We start from the raw sequence: 16,161 nt of genomic DNA on the forward strand, positions 1-16,161 counted from the left end.
TATAGGGGGCGTATAACGGCCACGCAGCCAAAACCCATTTTCCTATGATTAATTTTGATCACGTAGCTTCATGTTCAGTGGTAGTTACTCATACTTCCAAGATTATCTCAGGCCCTAGGTAAAAATTCAAAATAACGTACTATGAAAACATCCATGGATAGATATTAGTATCTGCATCTTGTTCCAACCCAATTATATTACACTTCATTAAAGTAATGGTATGGAAACGGCATGATAAAAACCCAAGCCTCCTTCCAACATTGGTCCACCAGGCCCGTCAAGAACTCATAGGTAGATAGAAAGAAATGACATCGAAAGGGAAATAAATTGTGACATGGTACCATAGGTAGATTATCAAATGTGCGTGTAATGATCGTGAGTAGTTCGTAGCGGCGTCAAACGAGTGGATTAGTTGTACATTGAGGGTGGAAGCAGAAATCACGTCAAACAGAACCAATAATGGCTAAAGCAAGTCGAGAGAGATACACCGCAACGCGAGGCCTCTCTCGGGGAGTATCAACGTAGAAGGAGAAATCGTGTACGAAGTCGATATGGCACGTTCCAGAAGGCGCACCGAGGGCAATCGATTAGTCAACGCGTGGACAATGCCGGGCGTTGGATGATTGTGGTTTGTTCTTTGCAGACACGAAAGCATATTTTCGGGGTGCAAACAGTGCAATTAAGCGTAATCGGCCGTTGCTGGCTCCTCCTTCTTTTGGCTACGAACGCTATTGGAGCGGGCTGAAGAGAAGAAACCACGGCGACGTTCCTTGCGTCCAGTGTATCCACCAGTGTCTTTCCGGCCAACAGCTCCGCCTAGGCAGTAGCAAAGGCAGGAGAGGAAGAGACATGCGCTTGCAGTCCACATGAAAGCGAAAGCCTTGACACCCAACTTGGCAGTCTGGCCATTGCTCTTGAACGCATCGCGACCCTGAACAAAAACAGCACTGATATTTCAGTCAGTATTGATATGAAGGAATTAGTTCATAGAACGAGGGAACTTACGTCATGAGGCAAGTAGTGATCACCTGGAATGTCAGGGCGAGCCATGAGATGAACCCAGAAAGATAGCTACCAACGCGGGTGCACGTCGCCAAGAGACCGGTAAAGAGGGAGACGACAGCGAAAAAAAGTCCAATGAGGATGAAGGGGAACATGAACCGGGAGGTCAGGTAGTAGTGCTTCGTTCTAGAAAAATTGACATTATCAGTCAGTGGACCTAAATGTACGCCCGGATAGCGCCAGTTTCAATTACATACCCGATGAACTGCTGAGGCACATTGTCTGTAGTATCGAAGTTGCGAGAGCCTGGGGGATCGAATGGGAAATCCGGGTGAGAGCTACCACAGACATTCTTGCCATCGGTCACATTGCAAACGTTCCAGAAAGTCCAGCGCGAGAGATCTCCAGCGCCTGGAATACTGCTTGTGTTCGCCTGGAGGAAGTAGATTTGGTTCAGCGGGGTTGAGTTACGAGCGCCGCCCAGCAACGTGAGGAACATGAGGAGAATGGCACCGGCCATGAAGAACAGGCCCAGGAGGCCCAATGACGCTCCTGTAAAGTTATTAGTATCTGATTGCCACAGTATATGTCGATGAGAGCCATGATGCTCAAATTGAAGGCGTGAGCACTTACTGCTAGCAGCCATTTTTTATGCAATAGTTGTATCGGGTACCAAAGGTCAGCAGAGAAGATTTTTTCTGTGTCCCGTCGCTATGGGAATTGGGGAAGATCGTTGCTTTGTTTTGATGCCCGATCTTGTATGGGAAGGAAGCTTGGACGTGTAGGTCGAGGTTGAGATCGAAGGATGGAAAAAGAGCCCTTTCAAGTCTCCCGAGAAATCAGGGAAGCTGATCAAAAAATATGCGCGAGACCCGTTGGTTAAGAGCCGGGTCCATCCGGATTCCCCTCTTGCACGGTGTGAGCATCATCGCACTTCATAGATCGAGGAAGAGGATCATAACGTCATGCTTGCACTTGATTTGTGGAGCTGCTTTGGGATTAGCGTCCACTTTCTGCCACGCTAATCCTAATGTGGCAAAATACTTACTATATCTGGTTAGTGCGGGCGGTCCATGACGAAGTGACGAACAGCAGCTACAGACATAACCAGCAACAACGTTGCAGCTCTGTCCCCCTCAGTGACGTGGATCAACTCAAAATCCTTTCTGCCTGTTTCTCTCCTTACCGGAAAACTCTATACCAGCCCAACTTTGTGGCTTAGACTAATATGGCAACTTGGGCTTATCCTCCACTACCTCCCGATCAATTGAACCGGGAGGCCGATAGTGCTCTGGTACGTCAATACCCAATCCTTTCCAGTGATGCAACTCAGTGGACCTGGTCCCTGGTGGATATTCAGAGGAAATACCTTCCCATAAAGGATCGCCTGTAAGGATCATAGTGGATCTGACGCCAACACATTTTTCGAATTAGGCTCGTGAGCTAGAGTGGCTCCTACAATCGCTGCAGGATTCCCTTGTCGCCTTAAAGGAAGGGCTTCAAGAGTGTGCAGCTCTTTTAGCCCCGGAGGAGCCAGGCTCAACGTTGGTTCTCTCGTCTTTGCGATCAGAAAATGTCAAGGGGTTCGTGACTCGTGTCGGCACGAAGGTAGTCAAAGGGGTATGTATGGACAATATTCATTCTTATGCGCCAGTCGGAATCAAAAAGAAACTCATACTCGAATCATAAATATCAGGATATCCACCTTCGACTTCCTTCCTTGCCTACACCACGCGGTCAACCCAGCACGCGATTGACCCTTTCGCAAGCCCCTGGCTTAGTGCTCCAACAGCTCGTGTCGGTGCGGAATTTAGTCAATCAAAGTTTGGATATCGTGGACGTGAGCACGTATACTGGAAACCCCCTCGACGCAACATTCATCTTCAGCCAGCTGCATCTCCTGCATGAGACAATTAGCGAGGCACGCCATATGTTGAAGGGAGAGGGGACGTGCGAGGCAACTGGTGGGATACCAGTGCCGGCGATAACGTAGGTCTCATACCTCTGGGAATCTGATCTCGCGACTAATATTTTTCTATTAGACATTCGATCCAGCAACTCCACCCTATGTGTCATTCCACCTTTCTATTGCAGATTCCGCTCTTGTTCTTCTACTCCGCACTCTGGAGAGTACCACATTTGTGGCGACTCCAACTGCATTTGCCACAGACATCTCGCTCACTGGATTCTCCTTGCGAGATCGAATATTCGGCAGCCGACAGCGTGTCCATGACGAGGCTGGCGATGTATTCATGTGGCATGGCGAAGAGGTACGAGTTAAGGAAAAGATTCGGGTAGAAAGTCAGGACCCCAGTTTAATGGCGGTCATGGCCAAATTGACTGCTTTGGAGCATGAAGTGATGCGCTGGGTGGGTGCATTACGGGTACTCATGGGAAATGAAGACACTGAGAGTGAATCATAGCATTCTATCAAAATTCTTGCATACTATTGTCATATATACCCATTTCCTAAATGAATATTCATACATGAATACCTAATGGCTCTAAGTACTATTTTTCTCCATCTAATATAGACTAGACCTCTTTTACTACTCGGCTGTCTGTGGTTTTTTTTTCTCCCTGCCATCGCCTGGCATATACTACAGAGGCCTACGCCTACAACTTATCCAGGAGGCCAGTTGCCTCAAGTGCTATATCCAACTATGTACATGTAGCGGCTATCCTTCCTTCCCCTCCTGGCGATCCCATAGGTAAACCCGTAGGTACTTACATACAAAGAGGTGTAGGTCATCAGTCACCTGTAGGCTGTAGATGTTACTGACTGAGCCCTGTACTTAAGTATGTGAACATCCCTGTCTGAGAGGATGTGAACACATCCGTGGACCCAGCCAAGCACTTGAGTGCTGGGGCATACATTTCCCAATTTCGCTGTTGCAGTCGTGGCGTGAGGACTTCTCTTCAACTACTCCGTAGTATGGAGTCATTTCTATAATCATAGATACATAGGTAAGTTGTGGATATCATGAACAAGTGGATCAGACGGGGATGACTATCCAGCCAATCAATGACCAGCAGTTCGTGATGGACCACGGGCCTTGGCATCAATTTTCTGGAGCTGCGTCTCACAGTTTTTCTTTCTCTCGATTTACTCTTTCAGCTGCACTCGCCTGGTTTGCAGATATGTTGTCCAGGCCAAGTACATCCAGCGCTAACAGCTCAAATGCGCGAAAACTGCTGCGTTCCCGAGTTTCTCGTCTTTCAGGAACACAATCATGCCGCGGAGCTGCGAGCCTGATTGCGCCACGACAGAAACAAAGCAGTCAACAGTCCCGATCTTCCTTGTCTCCTTCGAACCCGCGAATTAGCCCGGCATACATTCCCCAGACCATCACACCGCAATGGGTGTCCGGACAAAGGCACTCCTCGACTACACAACCTGCAGAATCCCAAGCGACCGACTCCTCAGAACTCCGCACGGTCGACCAGATCAATGACCTGATTGAGCTCATCAGTGATAATGAAGACGCGATGGCGCAAACAATGGATGAATTAGACTTGTTGGCGGGGTGGATGTTGTCGACGACCCCCTGGTCGAGTTCATGAACAGTCGAGACGAGCACACGCTAGAAACATGGGTGCACACTGTACGGAAACAGTTTGGCGACGCGGTACCGCAAGGAGTCTTGGCTGAGGATGAGATTCGACTCTACACCAGTCTTTACGGAGAGCCAATCATTCAAGAAACATTCGATGTCGAGGAAGCGGTTGAAGAAGACGAAAACGAGACCGACCGCCTATTCCGTGAGGATGGAGAAGGAAACTGGGAGGAGGTCGAATATAAAGAAGATGCAGAAGCTGAGGATGATATTCCCGTGGTCTACGACATGGAGGTCGGCCCGGAAGAAATAGAGACAATCGCTATGCAACGAACCCGAGAAGTGGCCGAGCAACTGGGTGGCGAGATCATGTTAGAACAGTTCGAGAATGAAGCTGTCCCAGACGCCGTGCCGAGGACGCACCCTTTGACGAGCGAGGGTAAATTCCAGACTGATCCTAGCACCGTTCATCTACCGAAGAACACTATGATTGGTCCCATCTCAGTCATTCTGTCAGAGTTCTCCAACAAGCATATTGCAGAAGCTGCCCATCGCTTGTTTGGCGGACCGGGTCTTCCTCACTCTACGACAACTCCTCCTCCACGAGCACAGTTGCCGCAACTTCCAATTCCCCTCCACTCTGGACAGCATCACATGGCAAATATGGAGGCAAATGCATACCTTGCGGTATTGTACCCCGGTATCTACGCAACCACACTTAGTGTTCTAGTTGAGGTGCGGAAGCGCCTGGGAACAGATTGGATTCGCAACATGCTTTCACAAGAAGGTGGTCCAAATGTCCTTGATGCCGGCGGTGGCGGTGCTGGCATATTGGCCTGGAGAGACGTTTTGCGCGCGGAATATGAGACGATGGTCCCCGATCATCCCGAAGGCGCACCTATTCCATACGGTCGCTCAACCGTTCTGACTGGTTCAGAGACTCTCCGTCTCCGCGCTAGCGCCATGCTTGACAACACTACATTTCTTCCTCGGTTACCGGACTATGTGCATGTCCGCGAGAAACCGACCTTAGATGACTCTCGTGCAGCTCCCAAGCGCAAGCAATACGATGTCATCATTGCGCCACATTCTCTTCTTGGAATTGAGGAAGAATACGAGCGCAAGGAGTACGTGGAGAACCTTTGGTCACTTCTGAATCCCGATGGAGGAGTTCTTATCCTTCTTGAGAAAGGACGTCAAAAGGGATTTGAGGCTATTGCCGGAGCCCGTGAGATGCTTCTTAGACGTCATATTGCCAGTCCCGGTTCAACGGAGTACAATAACCCCCTCGAGTCTCCGGATAGCAGCGAAACCGTGACCAAGGAGACAGGCATGATCATTGCTCCTTGCACTAACCACTCAACCTGCCCTATGCACAATCCAGCAGGACCTACCAAAGGCCGTAAGGATTACTGTCATTTCGAGCAGAGATACATCCGCCCAGCATTCCTGCAGCGTATCATGGGAGCCAAAGACCGCAATCATGAGGACATCAAGTTTAGTTACCTTGCTGTGCAACGTGGTGTGGATGTACGTCAGGAGCGTGGCATTCAGCAAACCGCCGAAGCAGTAGATGCTGCATTTGAAGGATTTGAAGACATGGATGAAGCTTCACAATTCCATCCTCTTGCTTTACCGCGTGCTGTCTACCCGCCTCTCAAGCGTCGTGGCCATGTTATTTTCGACCTTTGCACACCAGCTGGCAAAATTGAACGCTGGACAGTGCCGCGTTCGTACAGTCGACAGGCATACCGTGACGCTCGCAAGTCAAACTGGGGTGATCTCTGGGCTTTGGGCGCTAAGACTCGTATTCCCCGCAAGTTGAATCTGGGCGAGAAGCACGGTGAAGGCAAGAAGGAGCGTCTTGCTCGCAGAGCAGCAACTAAGGCTGCGCGCGAGGAGGAGGCGTTGGAAGAGCATGAGCGTGACGAGGAGAACGATGAAGATGATGAGGTCGATCAAGTTCGCAGCCGCTCAGATCTTCCTGAGACACCTTTGCGTAAGAAGGGACAGACCATCCCGAGCTGGAAGAAGCACAATGATAAGAAGAAGATGAGACAGGCTTTGAAGAGACAAGTTGATGCTGGCAATGCGCTTTGAACTTGATCTGTTGAAAATACGACATCTATTGATGATCGAGGGCGACTATGATTGCCATCTATCAATATCTTGTACTACTATTTGATCCTTCGGGAATTTGCATTTTGCATTGGGTTATGGAATCGGGGCTTTGTATTATAGACTGTTTGTCTCCCTTCACTATGTACAACTGTAAATACAGTCTCTTCACTCCGAAGTTTGAATTCAATCAATCATTTGTGATATCCTTCCGTGTATTGTAGAGATCACTCTTGTCCCAGTCGGCAGTATCGGCGTTGATGGTGATGCGGACGGAGCGAAAGACCATCTGCTCAAGGGCCCGTTGCGCTATCAGGGCTACCAAGACCTTGAAGCGGCCTCGGCACAATGTTCTTCCAATTAACTGGTCAAGGCCTTTTCGAAGTGCCGAGGGCGGTCCGGCTATATTATCGAGCTTGAAACTATCGGGAAGCGAAGATGGAGATGCTTCAGTTGATTGACTTGATAGACGGAGAAATGAAGTGGATCACATATCAGTCCCGAGGTCATTGATCTGATGTGGTTCAAGCCATGGCCAAAAACGGTTCCAATGATTGGGATGAGTCAAACTTCGAGCTTCGCGTGTACGGATTTGAGGTTGTAGTCTCAACATTTAATGTTCGAGGATGATCATTGGACATAAGACCATCGGCAGAGACTCTGAATAATGATCGCAGCAATGAGAACTGCTAATTATCAATGCATTCAGATCACTGGGCAGCCATGCTCTTCCTCAATTGTCGCTGGCGCTGAGTCTTCTGCAACTCTAATCGATCAACGGCATACTTGAGGCGTTCCTTCTTCTGAACCAGCCGGCGTAGCTCCGCTGCCTTTGAGGCCGCATTGCTGGTCGACCCCGCCAGGGCACCCCGCGATCCGCTGCTCTGTCCTTGGGTGCGTGCTGTCGATTTTGAAGAAAGACGGCCTTCTTGTAATTCACATTTAGCTTTCAAGGCTTGTTCACGACGGGCTAGCTTCTCAACGTGGTTCGAGGCGAGGGAGAGCAGGTGGGCAATGCTTGGTGTAATTTCATCTAGGAGAGACTTTTGAGCTTCTCGTAGGGTTGGTTCAGGTAGGAGTTCGAAGTGCTGTATTGAAAAGAGTTAGATAATTTTGATGGACTATCGATCGTGTTGGATTTGGCGACATACTCGGGTTGTTTGAAGGACCTTGCATAGGCGGGGAAAATCATTCACGCCCTCATCGAGGGTGGTGATAGAATTGTCGAGCAGTTGTAGAGACGACTGTAGGGAGGAGACAGAGGAGGCTAAAGAGGAAGCCATATTGAGCAATATTTCCGTTAAAGACGAACTCTAGAATTCACTGTGATGTGATGTAGCTATGTATGCAGTTCTTGATGATGCTCCAGGTTATGAAAGAGTAAACAAATCGGGACTGATCGGGTAAAGCGGCCAGAGCGCCAAGCCTAAAGCGGCAAGGCGTGTCGGACCGGGCAAACTCCAACTTCACTTCTCCTCTTCCTTCTGCATCACCTCCCCCGCGAACTCCAATTCCATACCTTTCGCATCATCTTCCACCATGTCTCTCCTCGGAAAGAAGTTCCCCGGTGCCCTGAGTATGTCAAATTCGAATAATCTCCTCCGGCGCCGCGAGCGCACCGCTGCAACCCGTGACTAACACATTGCTTTATAGGCAAGCCTATGGCCCCCTTCTTCGCTGCCGGTACGCTCTATAAAATCCTCTAGCTTGTTCTTATCACTCGGTCCCGAAATGATCGTTGACATCGTTACTCTCTGAAAATTCTCGACCGAGGTCTCCGTGATGGAATTATTGTTCTGACAAGTCTCCTTTCCAGGTCTCATTGTCCTTTACGGCGTCAACTCTCTCCAGAACGTTCTCTCCAACAGTGAGTCACCCAGCGCAAATTCGACTTGATTCAATACTGGATATTGTGGTCGTGATGTCTTGGCTCCAAGAGCGTCATAGCCGCAGTCCAATACCGGTTCAACAATCCCATTCCCGAAACCAGCAACTAACCCTCGACCTTCTAGCCGCCGAGTTCAAGAACGACCCCCGCAACCCCAACGCCGGCAAGCCCAGCCACTAAATTAGTCTCTGACGATAAGCCGTGCGATGCCACCGGGCGTGGTGTGAAGCAGGAGCGGGTCGAGCTACCGACTGTGGAGGTGTGATGGAAATGGTTCTCGGTCGTTAAACTCGACTCGCAAATTTGTGTTTATGTTACTGGGCAGTTTGCCCTTTCCAAGCAGATAGAATATACCCTACTGGGTGCCTTGGATCAATTCACAAGCTGTACCACTACTCATGGATTTCGATACATCACACCACATCACAATAACCACACGGTGATACCGGCGCTTATATGACAAAAATTGAGTAGGTCTATAGCTCCTGAAATGTAGCTATGAGATCCAAAAACCTGGGTATCATATTCCAGATGTCAAGGTGATATCGGCACGGAAATTGCCGTCAAATGATTGTGGAGTCACTTGGTGGCCCGAACAATAGAGCCAAGGAAGTCACACTAATATTACTTATGCCAAAATACTAGTAGAATTTCCCACTGGCATCAATCATCGCATCATGATGATTTCAAACTACCTAGGTATTACCTGGGCAGTTTACTAGTCATGATGTTGCTTTGAGGTGCGAGGTCAATTTTGGTCAACTGGTATGCTGGATAAAGTTGATTCAAGCAGGTGAACCAAGAGGCCAATGACAATCAATAGGAGCACTTCAAATATTCAAGGTAAAAGAATCATATTTTCTATTGGGACTATAGTACTTTCTTATATTCTTTGAGGGCTGGGCTTATAGTAATGCATAGATAGCCCCGGGGGTCTCGAGGTCGGCAGTTACACCCAACTAAGCGGCCCAGTCTGAATCTAGTTATTCAAGTCCTGACCGAAAAGCTACAATCAATTAGTCCTCACACTCAAGTACATAATACTAAGTCTGCTATAGTCAGTTTTAAAATTCCAAATTAACCACTCAACAGGAATGGCGGGTGAGCACGGAGGAGTTCGGCATATAGCCAGCACTCATGCTTCTACCTATTGATTACTTCAATATGAAGAGTTGCATAGTCTGAATGAATCCGTCCTGATAAAGAGATTCTGCATATGTTTTTCCAAATAAAAGAAGATTTGAATATCATCTTGAATTTTATGGAGTTTGGAATTTGGAATTTGGCATATTCCAACATTATATACGCTAAACCCAATTAGGACTTTTCACCAACTCCGCCTGGCAACATCGCGATCTTCTTCCTTCTCCAGCCCTGTGACCTTTGCTCAAATATCCCACCCACAATGTCCAAGGTCGCCTCCCTATTCCACCCCAAGAGGTTGAACCTCTCTGGATTCACCAACATCCGAGTGATCCGTGACAACAACAAGCGCATGGCTGTTGAGCAGAATGAGCCTGAACGGTAAGCCGTCTCCCGGACTCGAGCCCGCAGCTATGGGAATACTTTTCCTGGCACTCAATTCATTGTTTCAGCTCTAATACCCAATTTTTCACTATAGCCAAGCCCTCCGCTACATGATCCGCAACACCTCTCTTCCTGGCCGTGTGCGCGCTCAAGCCCAGCTTCAACTCTCCCAGATGCACGCCTACACTCGCCCAACACAGATTAAGAACCGCTGTGTAGCATCAGGACATGCTCGCAGTGTGATCCGCGACTTCAGACTCAACCGAGTGAGTTACAATGCCATTATTTTATTATAATTGGAGAACTGGAACTAATGGCATTTCTTTCACAGTACCAATTCCGTATGCAGGCACTTGCCGGTCATCTTCCTGGTGTCAAGAAGGCTAGTTGGTAAATGGGAATGTACAATTTCTGCCCAGGTGGTTTATTAGAAAGTCTTGGGTTTGGTGGCGTTCTCCTGTTTTGCTTCGCTTGAAGCTTGTAAAGTATGCTCATACCATTTCGCATTCTGCATTCGCTCTTTCTCTTACTCATAATCTTCAAGTGCTCTATTCATAAGAGACCTTAACTCAATAGTAGTCTACTGTTGCCTTGTTTTCAGCTTGGTAGTTGACTACCTAAGTCAGTCATTACTAAAAGGCTGTTTCCTCAGCAGTGTAGTTCAAAGGCACATGAAAGGCAACGCCATCTAACTCACCTGCCTTATTTCTATTCCTTCTTCAACCTTTTCTTCTTCTCTTCTCTCACCCCATCACTCAGTTCGTATTTCCCCCTCTGGAAATCACACTTCCATTAATTAATTCGACCTCGAGAACATCGTCTACAGAGATGTACGTCTACCGCAACGACGATCTGCCTCCCGACCCCACGTTTCCTGTGGATCTCAAGAGTCTGGGGTAAGTATTACTTTCAAATTACGATGACTCTGATGATAACCTGGAGATTACCATAGGTATTTCCTGAACGCCCAAGACCAAATCCGTCAGATCGACAACCCAGAGGAAGGATTCAAGTACAAGGTCAACCGCAATGATCGCTTCAACATCAAGCACCGTGAGGCTATCAATGGTAAGATGTCGTCATGGATTTTAATTTGGTATGAACAAGCTAATGCAGCTCCAGAGTGTATCCGCCCCATGGTCCTGGAACGACTGAAGGATGCAGGTCTCCAAATTCTACCTCTTCCACTTTGCAGTCCTCCGAACGACACGACTGTGCCTATCCTCGTCTCGAAAAATATTTCCAAGAAGTCTCGTATCATCGTTGTCTGCGGCGAGCCTAACCAGGATCTCGGGATCTGGGCCTATCGGTCCATCCATGAAGGCATCAACTATGGCTCTGCAGTCAATTTAACCAAGGCTGTCCTGGGTGAGAAGATGGAAAATGACGTTGGCCTCATCATCGCGAATACCGGACAATTGATTTGGCATTGTGCCTCGGAGCGCGCTGTGACCCAGCAAACCTGGCTGGCTAGCCCTCGTCCTTATGGAAACTGGGGCCAACCTACCATGAGCTGGCGCAACAAGATCCCTCACAACAATGACTGGTCCCAGCATGTGCAGTATGTCTTCAAGAAGGTATTATGGCCGTATGTGAATGGCAAGAAGACCCGCATTGATGTCATCGGTATGTCGGAGGGTGGACTGGCAGCTCTGAAGTACCTCCAGGTAGACTGTAAATGCTCATTCTAACATTATTGGTTGATTAACACTAACCAAGTATACTAGGGCATGTCTGGCAGCCCTATATCTCCGGTATCTGCCTCGGTGACCCACAACAGACAACCTACTCTGACCTCGATATGGGCACAATTGGTGATCCTCTGTCCTTCACCTCGTTTATTGCCTCGCGCTGCCGTGCCTACGTTGTATCAGATGATCCCCTGGGCACTACCCAGGCTGGCTACCGGCTTTATGGCTGCAACTGCTACTCCTCTGGCGAAAAACTGAATTCGGAATGCATCATTCCTGTCGCTTGGAAGGATATGCTCCAGTGGCTTGACACCCTCTACAAGGATCCGGAGCACTCTGAGCATGTGATGCTATGTGCGGATGACATGGACGACCAGATGCGTCGCGAGATTGAAGAGCAGGCCAAGGATCACGAGGAAGATACTGAGGCTAAGGATCTTGAATGGAAGCAGGAGTTGGAAACCGCTGCAAAGTTGAAGGACGATGCTCCGGACAACCAGATCAAGCAGGATGAAAATGCGAAGAGCGATGAAGAACCGGCGGATATTTCTCAGAAGATGGAGAATCTCAAGGTCGTTGATACCAATGTGGCGTGATTCTCCCTTTTCCACGTGAAGCTCGCGTATCCTGATGTTGTTGTTGTTGTTTTTTTTGGCATATTCTTTAACTTCTGGTTATTCGTATCGGCAGAGGAGCTTAATTTTTTTTCAAAATGAGTGCGACCAATAGTGATATTCAGTTTAATTATCATACAGTTATCTGAGGAATGATGAAGATGTACAAGATACACGTAAGCAGTAGCCCAACCAAATGTCAATTGATGATTCAAAGGTTCCAGCTGTAGATGATAAGTATGCAATTTGCAATCTAGTTAGTTCAAGCTCCAGAACATTTGAATGTTAGTCTGTTCAGGAGATTCTGTACTATTGAAGCCATAGATCTCAGGGATTGATATTCGTCGAGAGTATGTCTTGATCCATTAGTTGATATACCCGCGATAATCCGTATACATTTGCGATAAGATCATTCGAAGACTTGTAGAATGTTCAGATTTAATCCAGTTGCAGTCGCATTAAGCAATGAAGGATGTGGATATGACCAAGTGCTGATCTCTGCATAGCAGCCAACAGTTGTCGAGAAATGGGCAGAAATGGCGTAATCAGTAAGCATCTGATTCTTGATTTGGTGACACTCAAATTCAATGTAAAGGGTACTTCAACCCCGCCAAATCACCTGGTCTTGCGTGGTCCTTCCTGATCTTTCCTCATCATCCTATCATGATATTCTCCACCATCACTGTCATCCGCGATGATCTTTGAATCATTTGAAATTGCCACAGTTGAAAGAGGGGCATTTTTTTTACTCGATGAGAATTGCACTGCCCCTCATTTATCGGAGGCCGCCGCAGTGTGAAATCCGCGGGAGAGCAAAGACTAAATGAGGGGAGCCGAGAAGAGAGACATGCGCTTTCGGAGACACGGCAAAGAATCCAGACCTCCAAATTATGAACTCCGGGGTCTTCGAGTTTTGATCGAGTAACAGAAAACCACCGGAGCAACACGGAGAGTTTTGATCGAGTAAGGTGGCTGATAAAGAGGATTTTCGGTATCCAAGCATCCAGTGATAAGCCGCCGATACTGCAGATTCCAAACGTCGGAGGTGCCCGATGCTTTTCGTAATCAAAGTATCGGGTGCCCAGTTGGCATTCTGCATATTGATCGATAACCGATATCTCTCGTCCAACCATATTCTTTTCCTTGTTCGCCTCCTTTCAAATTTTTATGTTGCGGTGAACCGTGGTTCATATCTTGTTCTGCTGACTGTTCAGTATATCTAATGCCTGGGCAATGCCTGACCCAGACTCTCGACCAAGAGGGGATGAAGATCTTCACAAGGAATATATATCCCTTTTGACTCCAAATTAGGTAAAGGTGAAGGTATTCGCCGAATGGTCATGAAGCACGGTCCTGCAGGTTGCATAAATCATCCTAACTGGCTCGTGTTTTGAGCGATTAGCCATCAATTTGCCAATTATCGAGTAATCACCAACGTTCCGGACCTCTACTCGGCACAATACCGGGGTGGAACTCCCCAGGTGGATATCTCAACTCATTTCTTTACCCGCTTGAATTTTCCTAAGAGGAGTGGATCGCGCAGTTCTCCGGGGCCCCCATCCCCCCCAAAAAAAGGCCAAAAAGGGATTTGGGAATTTTTCAGGGCCGGGTGGGATCTGTTATTTATATCCGCTTCAATCACCCTTATCTTTGTGAAATTCTTATTATTACTTTTGTCTCAAGTGCTTTAAGATAAGCCTCATTCTTTACTTTTTATTGCCCCCTCTGTTATCGTGTGCTATCCAGTCCTATCTATTGGCTACTGTATCTGCACTCTATTCTTCTTATATACTTAGCTTCCCCAGAACCTTCGGCTCTCTCCACCTTCAATCTATTCTATTTGCCGCCACTCCCGACTTATTCACTAGACTTATTTACTAGTCTATTTGGGATTCATTTGAGAGATCAAGGAATTAAATCAAGCTCCCTTTGGAACTACTATGGCGACAGCTAACATCCCTTCGATTGCCGTGGTGGCTTCATCGCGTGCCGTTATCTCGGGTCGTTTGACTGCGGCTACAATTGTCATCTCTCAGACTACTGGAAAGATCACTGCAGTCTTTGATTCAGTGATTCCTTCATCGGAGTTCCCCGCTGGTACTCCTTACACCGACTACTCTCCTTATGTACTTTTGCCTGGTTTGGTCGATGCTCATGTTCACCTGAACGAGCCTGGCCGTACTGAATGGGAGGGTTTCTACACTGGTACCCAGGCCGCTGCCTTTGGCGGTGTTACTACTGTCATTGACATGCCTCTGAATGCTATTCCCCCCACAACCACTGTTGCTGGCTTAAAGGAAAAGCTTAAGGCTGCCCAGGGCAAGTGTTGGGTTGATGTTGGCTTTTATGGAGGTATCATCCCCGGCAACGCTGCCGAACTTAAGGGTCTCGTGAACGAGGGTGTCCGTGGTTTTAAGGGTTTCTTGATTGACAGTGGTGTAAGTCACCTCGTATTCATTGCTTACTATTTCATGTAGCTAACAATTGCCAATAGGTTGATGAGTTCCCTGCTGTTGGCCAAGAAGATATCCAAAAGGCTATGGTTGAACTATCAGATGAGCCCACAACACTTATGTTCCACGCCGAGATGGTTCCACCCATCACCAAGTCCGTGGGTGACGAGGTCCAGATCTCTGAGCCACCGGCTGTCCCAGCTGGTCCCTTGGAGGCCTACTCGACCTTCTTGGCTTCCCGCCCCTCGGAGTTCGAGACATGCGCTATTGAGAGTATCTTGTCCATGGCTCACCTGGCCCCCAACCTTCAATTGCACATTGTCCACCTCTCGGCTATGGAAGCCATCCCTCTTTTGCGGGAAGCCCGTGCTCGTGGAGTCAAGATTACCGCAGAGACCTGCTTCCACTACCTATCCCTCGCCGCCGAAGAGGTGCGTGATGGTGACACTCGACACAAGTGCTGCCCGCCTATTCGCTCCAAACTGAACCAGGATGGTCTGTGGGAGGAGCTTGAGAAGCACACCGGTGATGGTGTTATTAAGACTGTTGTCTCTGACCACTCCCCCTGCACTCCCGACTTGAAGCAACTTCCCTCCCACGTGCCTGGCGCTGTGAAGGGTGCCAAGGAAGAAAGCGGTGATTTCTTCTCCGCTTGGGGTGGCATCTCATCCGTTGGTCTTGGTCTGCCTATCCTCTGGACTGAATTGAGCCGTCGTAAGGGTTTGACCCCTGCCCCTGGTGACGAGAACACCAGGAACGCTCTGCAAGACGTCGTCCGTCTCTGCTGTGCCAACACTGCCGCTCAGGTTGGTCTCGAGACCCGCAAGGGTGACCTCCGCCCTGGCTTCGACGCCGATATCTGTGTCTTCGATGACTCCGCCGAGTGGGTTGTTGAGCCCAGCACGATGCTTTTCCGCAACAAGTGCTCTCCATACCAGGGCCGGACCCTGCGCGGTATGGTCCGTGAGACTTGGCTGCGTGGTGACCGTGTCTTCAGCCGTGAGCATAACTTCGGTGACAAGGCCCCAGCTGGCAAGCTACTCCTTGAGAAACGGGTTTAGTACCCTTGAATTTTTTTTTTCATATCTCAACTTTCATTTCTGCATTTCATTTGTCTCCATTTGGGACAAGTTGACCTCCTGGCAGGTTTCGTCGCCTCGCTTTTCATCTTCATTTTTTATCTTTTATTCCACCCTGCATCTCGTCCTCGGTGTCACGTTGTGACGAGCACACTAATGACTGACCAGCATTCATACCCGTTAGAGTAATGACAGCGCGTTGTAGCTTAGCATAGAAATCAACAAAAAGCAT

General features: G+C 48.4%; 8 protein-coding genes across 8 annotated transcripts; 6 read left to right on the forward strand and 2 right to left on the reverse strand.

Moving 5' to 3' along the window:
• Positions 1 to 679: 679 nt before the first annotated feature.
• N7483_000266 (SUR7/PalI family protein) lies at positions 680 to 1,648 on the reverse strand (the record flags this gene model as incomplete). Its single annotated transcript, XM_057083704.1, has 4 exons — positions 680 to 947; positions 1,006 to 1,188; positions 1,260 to 1,554; positions 1,636 to 1,648. 4 exons carry the CDS (start codon positions 1,646 to 1,648, stop codon positions 680 to 682), a joined length of 759 nt encoding a protein of 252 aa, XP_056949853.1.
• Positions 1,649 to 2,230: 582 nt separating this feature from the next.
• On the forward strand, positions 2,231 to 3,425 carry N7483_000267 (uncharacterized protein; the record flags this gene model as incomplete). The annotated part of the gene is made up of 4 exons (XM_057083705.1): positions 2,231 to 2,296; positions 2,437 to 2,622; positions 2,699 to 2,977; positions 3,045 to 3,425. 4 exons carry the CDS (start codon positions 2,231 to 2,233, stop codon positions 3,423 to 3,425), a joined length of 912 nt encoding a protein of 303 aa, XP_056949854.1.
• Positions 3,426 to 4,008: 583 nt separating this feature from the next.
• N7483_000268 (tRNA methyltransferase RSM22) lies at positions 4,009 to 6,659 on the forward strand (the record flags this gene model as incomplete). The annotated part of the gene is made up of 2 exons (XM_057083706.1): positions 4,009 to 4,529; positions 4,571 to 6,659. 2 exons carry the CDS (start codon positions 4,009 to 4,011, stop codon positions 6,657 to 6,659), a joined length of 2,610 nt encoding a protein of 869 aa, XP_056949855.1.
• A 728-nt stretch (positions 6,660 to 7,387) lies between these two features.
• Positions 7,388 to 7,960, reverse strand: N7483_000269 (DASH complex subunit SPC19; the record flags this gene model as incomplete). Its single annotated transcript, XM_057083707.1, has 2 exons — positions 7,388 to 7,765; positions 7,829 to 7,960. 2 exons carry the CDS (start codon positions 7,958 to 7,960, stop codon positions 7,388 to 7,390), a joined length of 510 nt encoding a protein of 169 aa, XP_056949856.1.
• A 256-nt stretch (positions 7,961 to 8,216) lies between these two features.
• N7483_000270 (F1F0 ATP synthase subunit i) lies at positions 8,217 to 8,745 on the forward strand (the record flags this gene model as incomplete). The annotated part of the gene is made up of 3 exons (XM_057083708.1): positions 8,217 to 8,253; positions 8,331 to 8,360; positions 8,546 to 8,745. 3 exons carry the CDS (start codon positions 8,217 to 8,219, stop codon positions 8,743 to 8,745), a joined length of 267 nt encoding a protein of 88 aa, XP_056949857.1.
• Positions 8,746 to 9,970: 1,225 nt separating this feature from the next.
• Positions 9,971 to 10,486, forward strand: N7483_000271 (mitochondrial 37S ribosomal protein uS14m; the record flags this gene model as incomplete). The annotated part of the gene is made up of 3 exons (XM_057083709.1): positions 9,971 to 10,089; positions 10,187 to 10,358; positions 10,424 to 10,486. The coding sequence occupies 3 exons, from the start codon at positions 9,971 to 9,973 to the stop codon at positions 10,484 to 10,486; spliced, it is 354 nt and encodes a 117-aa protein (XP_056949858.1).
• A 434-nt stretch (positions 10,487 to 10,920) lies between these two features.
• Positions 10,921 to 12,379, forward strand: N7483_000272 (uncharacterized protein; the record flags this gene model as incomplete). The annotated part of the gene is made up of 3 exons (XM_057083710.1): positions 10,921 to 10,988; positions 11,045 to 11,766; positions 11,820 to 12,379. The coding sequence occupies 3 exons, from the start codon at positions 10,921 to 10,923 to the stop codon at positions 12,377 to 12,379; spliced, it is 1,350 nt and encodes a 449-aa protein (XP_056949859.1).
• A 1,958-nt stretch (positions 12,380 to 14,337) lies between these two features.
• N7483_000273 (allantoinase alX) lies at positions 14,338 to 15,911 on the forward strand (the record flags this gene model as incomplete). The annotated part of the gene is made up of 2 exons (XM_057083711.1): positions 14,338 to 14,835; positions 14,892 to 15,911. 2 exons carry the CDS (start codon positions 14,338 to 14,340, stop codon positions 15,909 to 15,911), a joined length of 1,518 nt encoding a protein of 505 aa, XP_056949860.1.
• Between the last annotated feature and the right edge of the window lie 250 nt (positions 15,912 to 16,161).

The sequence above is a fragment of the Penicillium malachiteum genome (genome assembly GCF_028827825.1).
Source record: "Penicillium malachiteum strain IBT 17515 chromosome Unknown utg000001l:1.0-8184562.0:1.0-8186909.0, whole genome shotgun sequence".
In the NCBI taxonomy this organism is placed as follows: domain Eukaryota; kingdom Fungi; phylum Ascomycota; class Eurotiomycetes; order Eurotiales; family Aspergillaceae; genus Penicillium; species Penicillium malachiteum.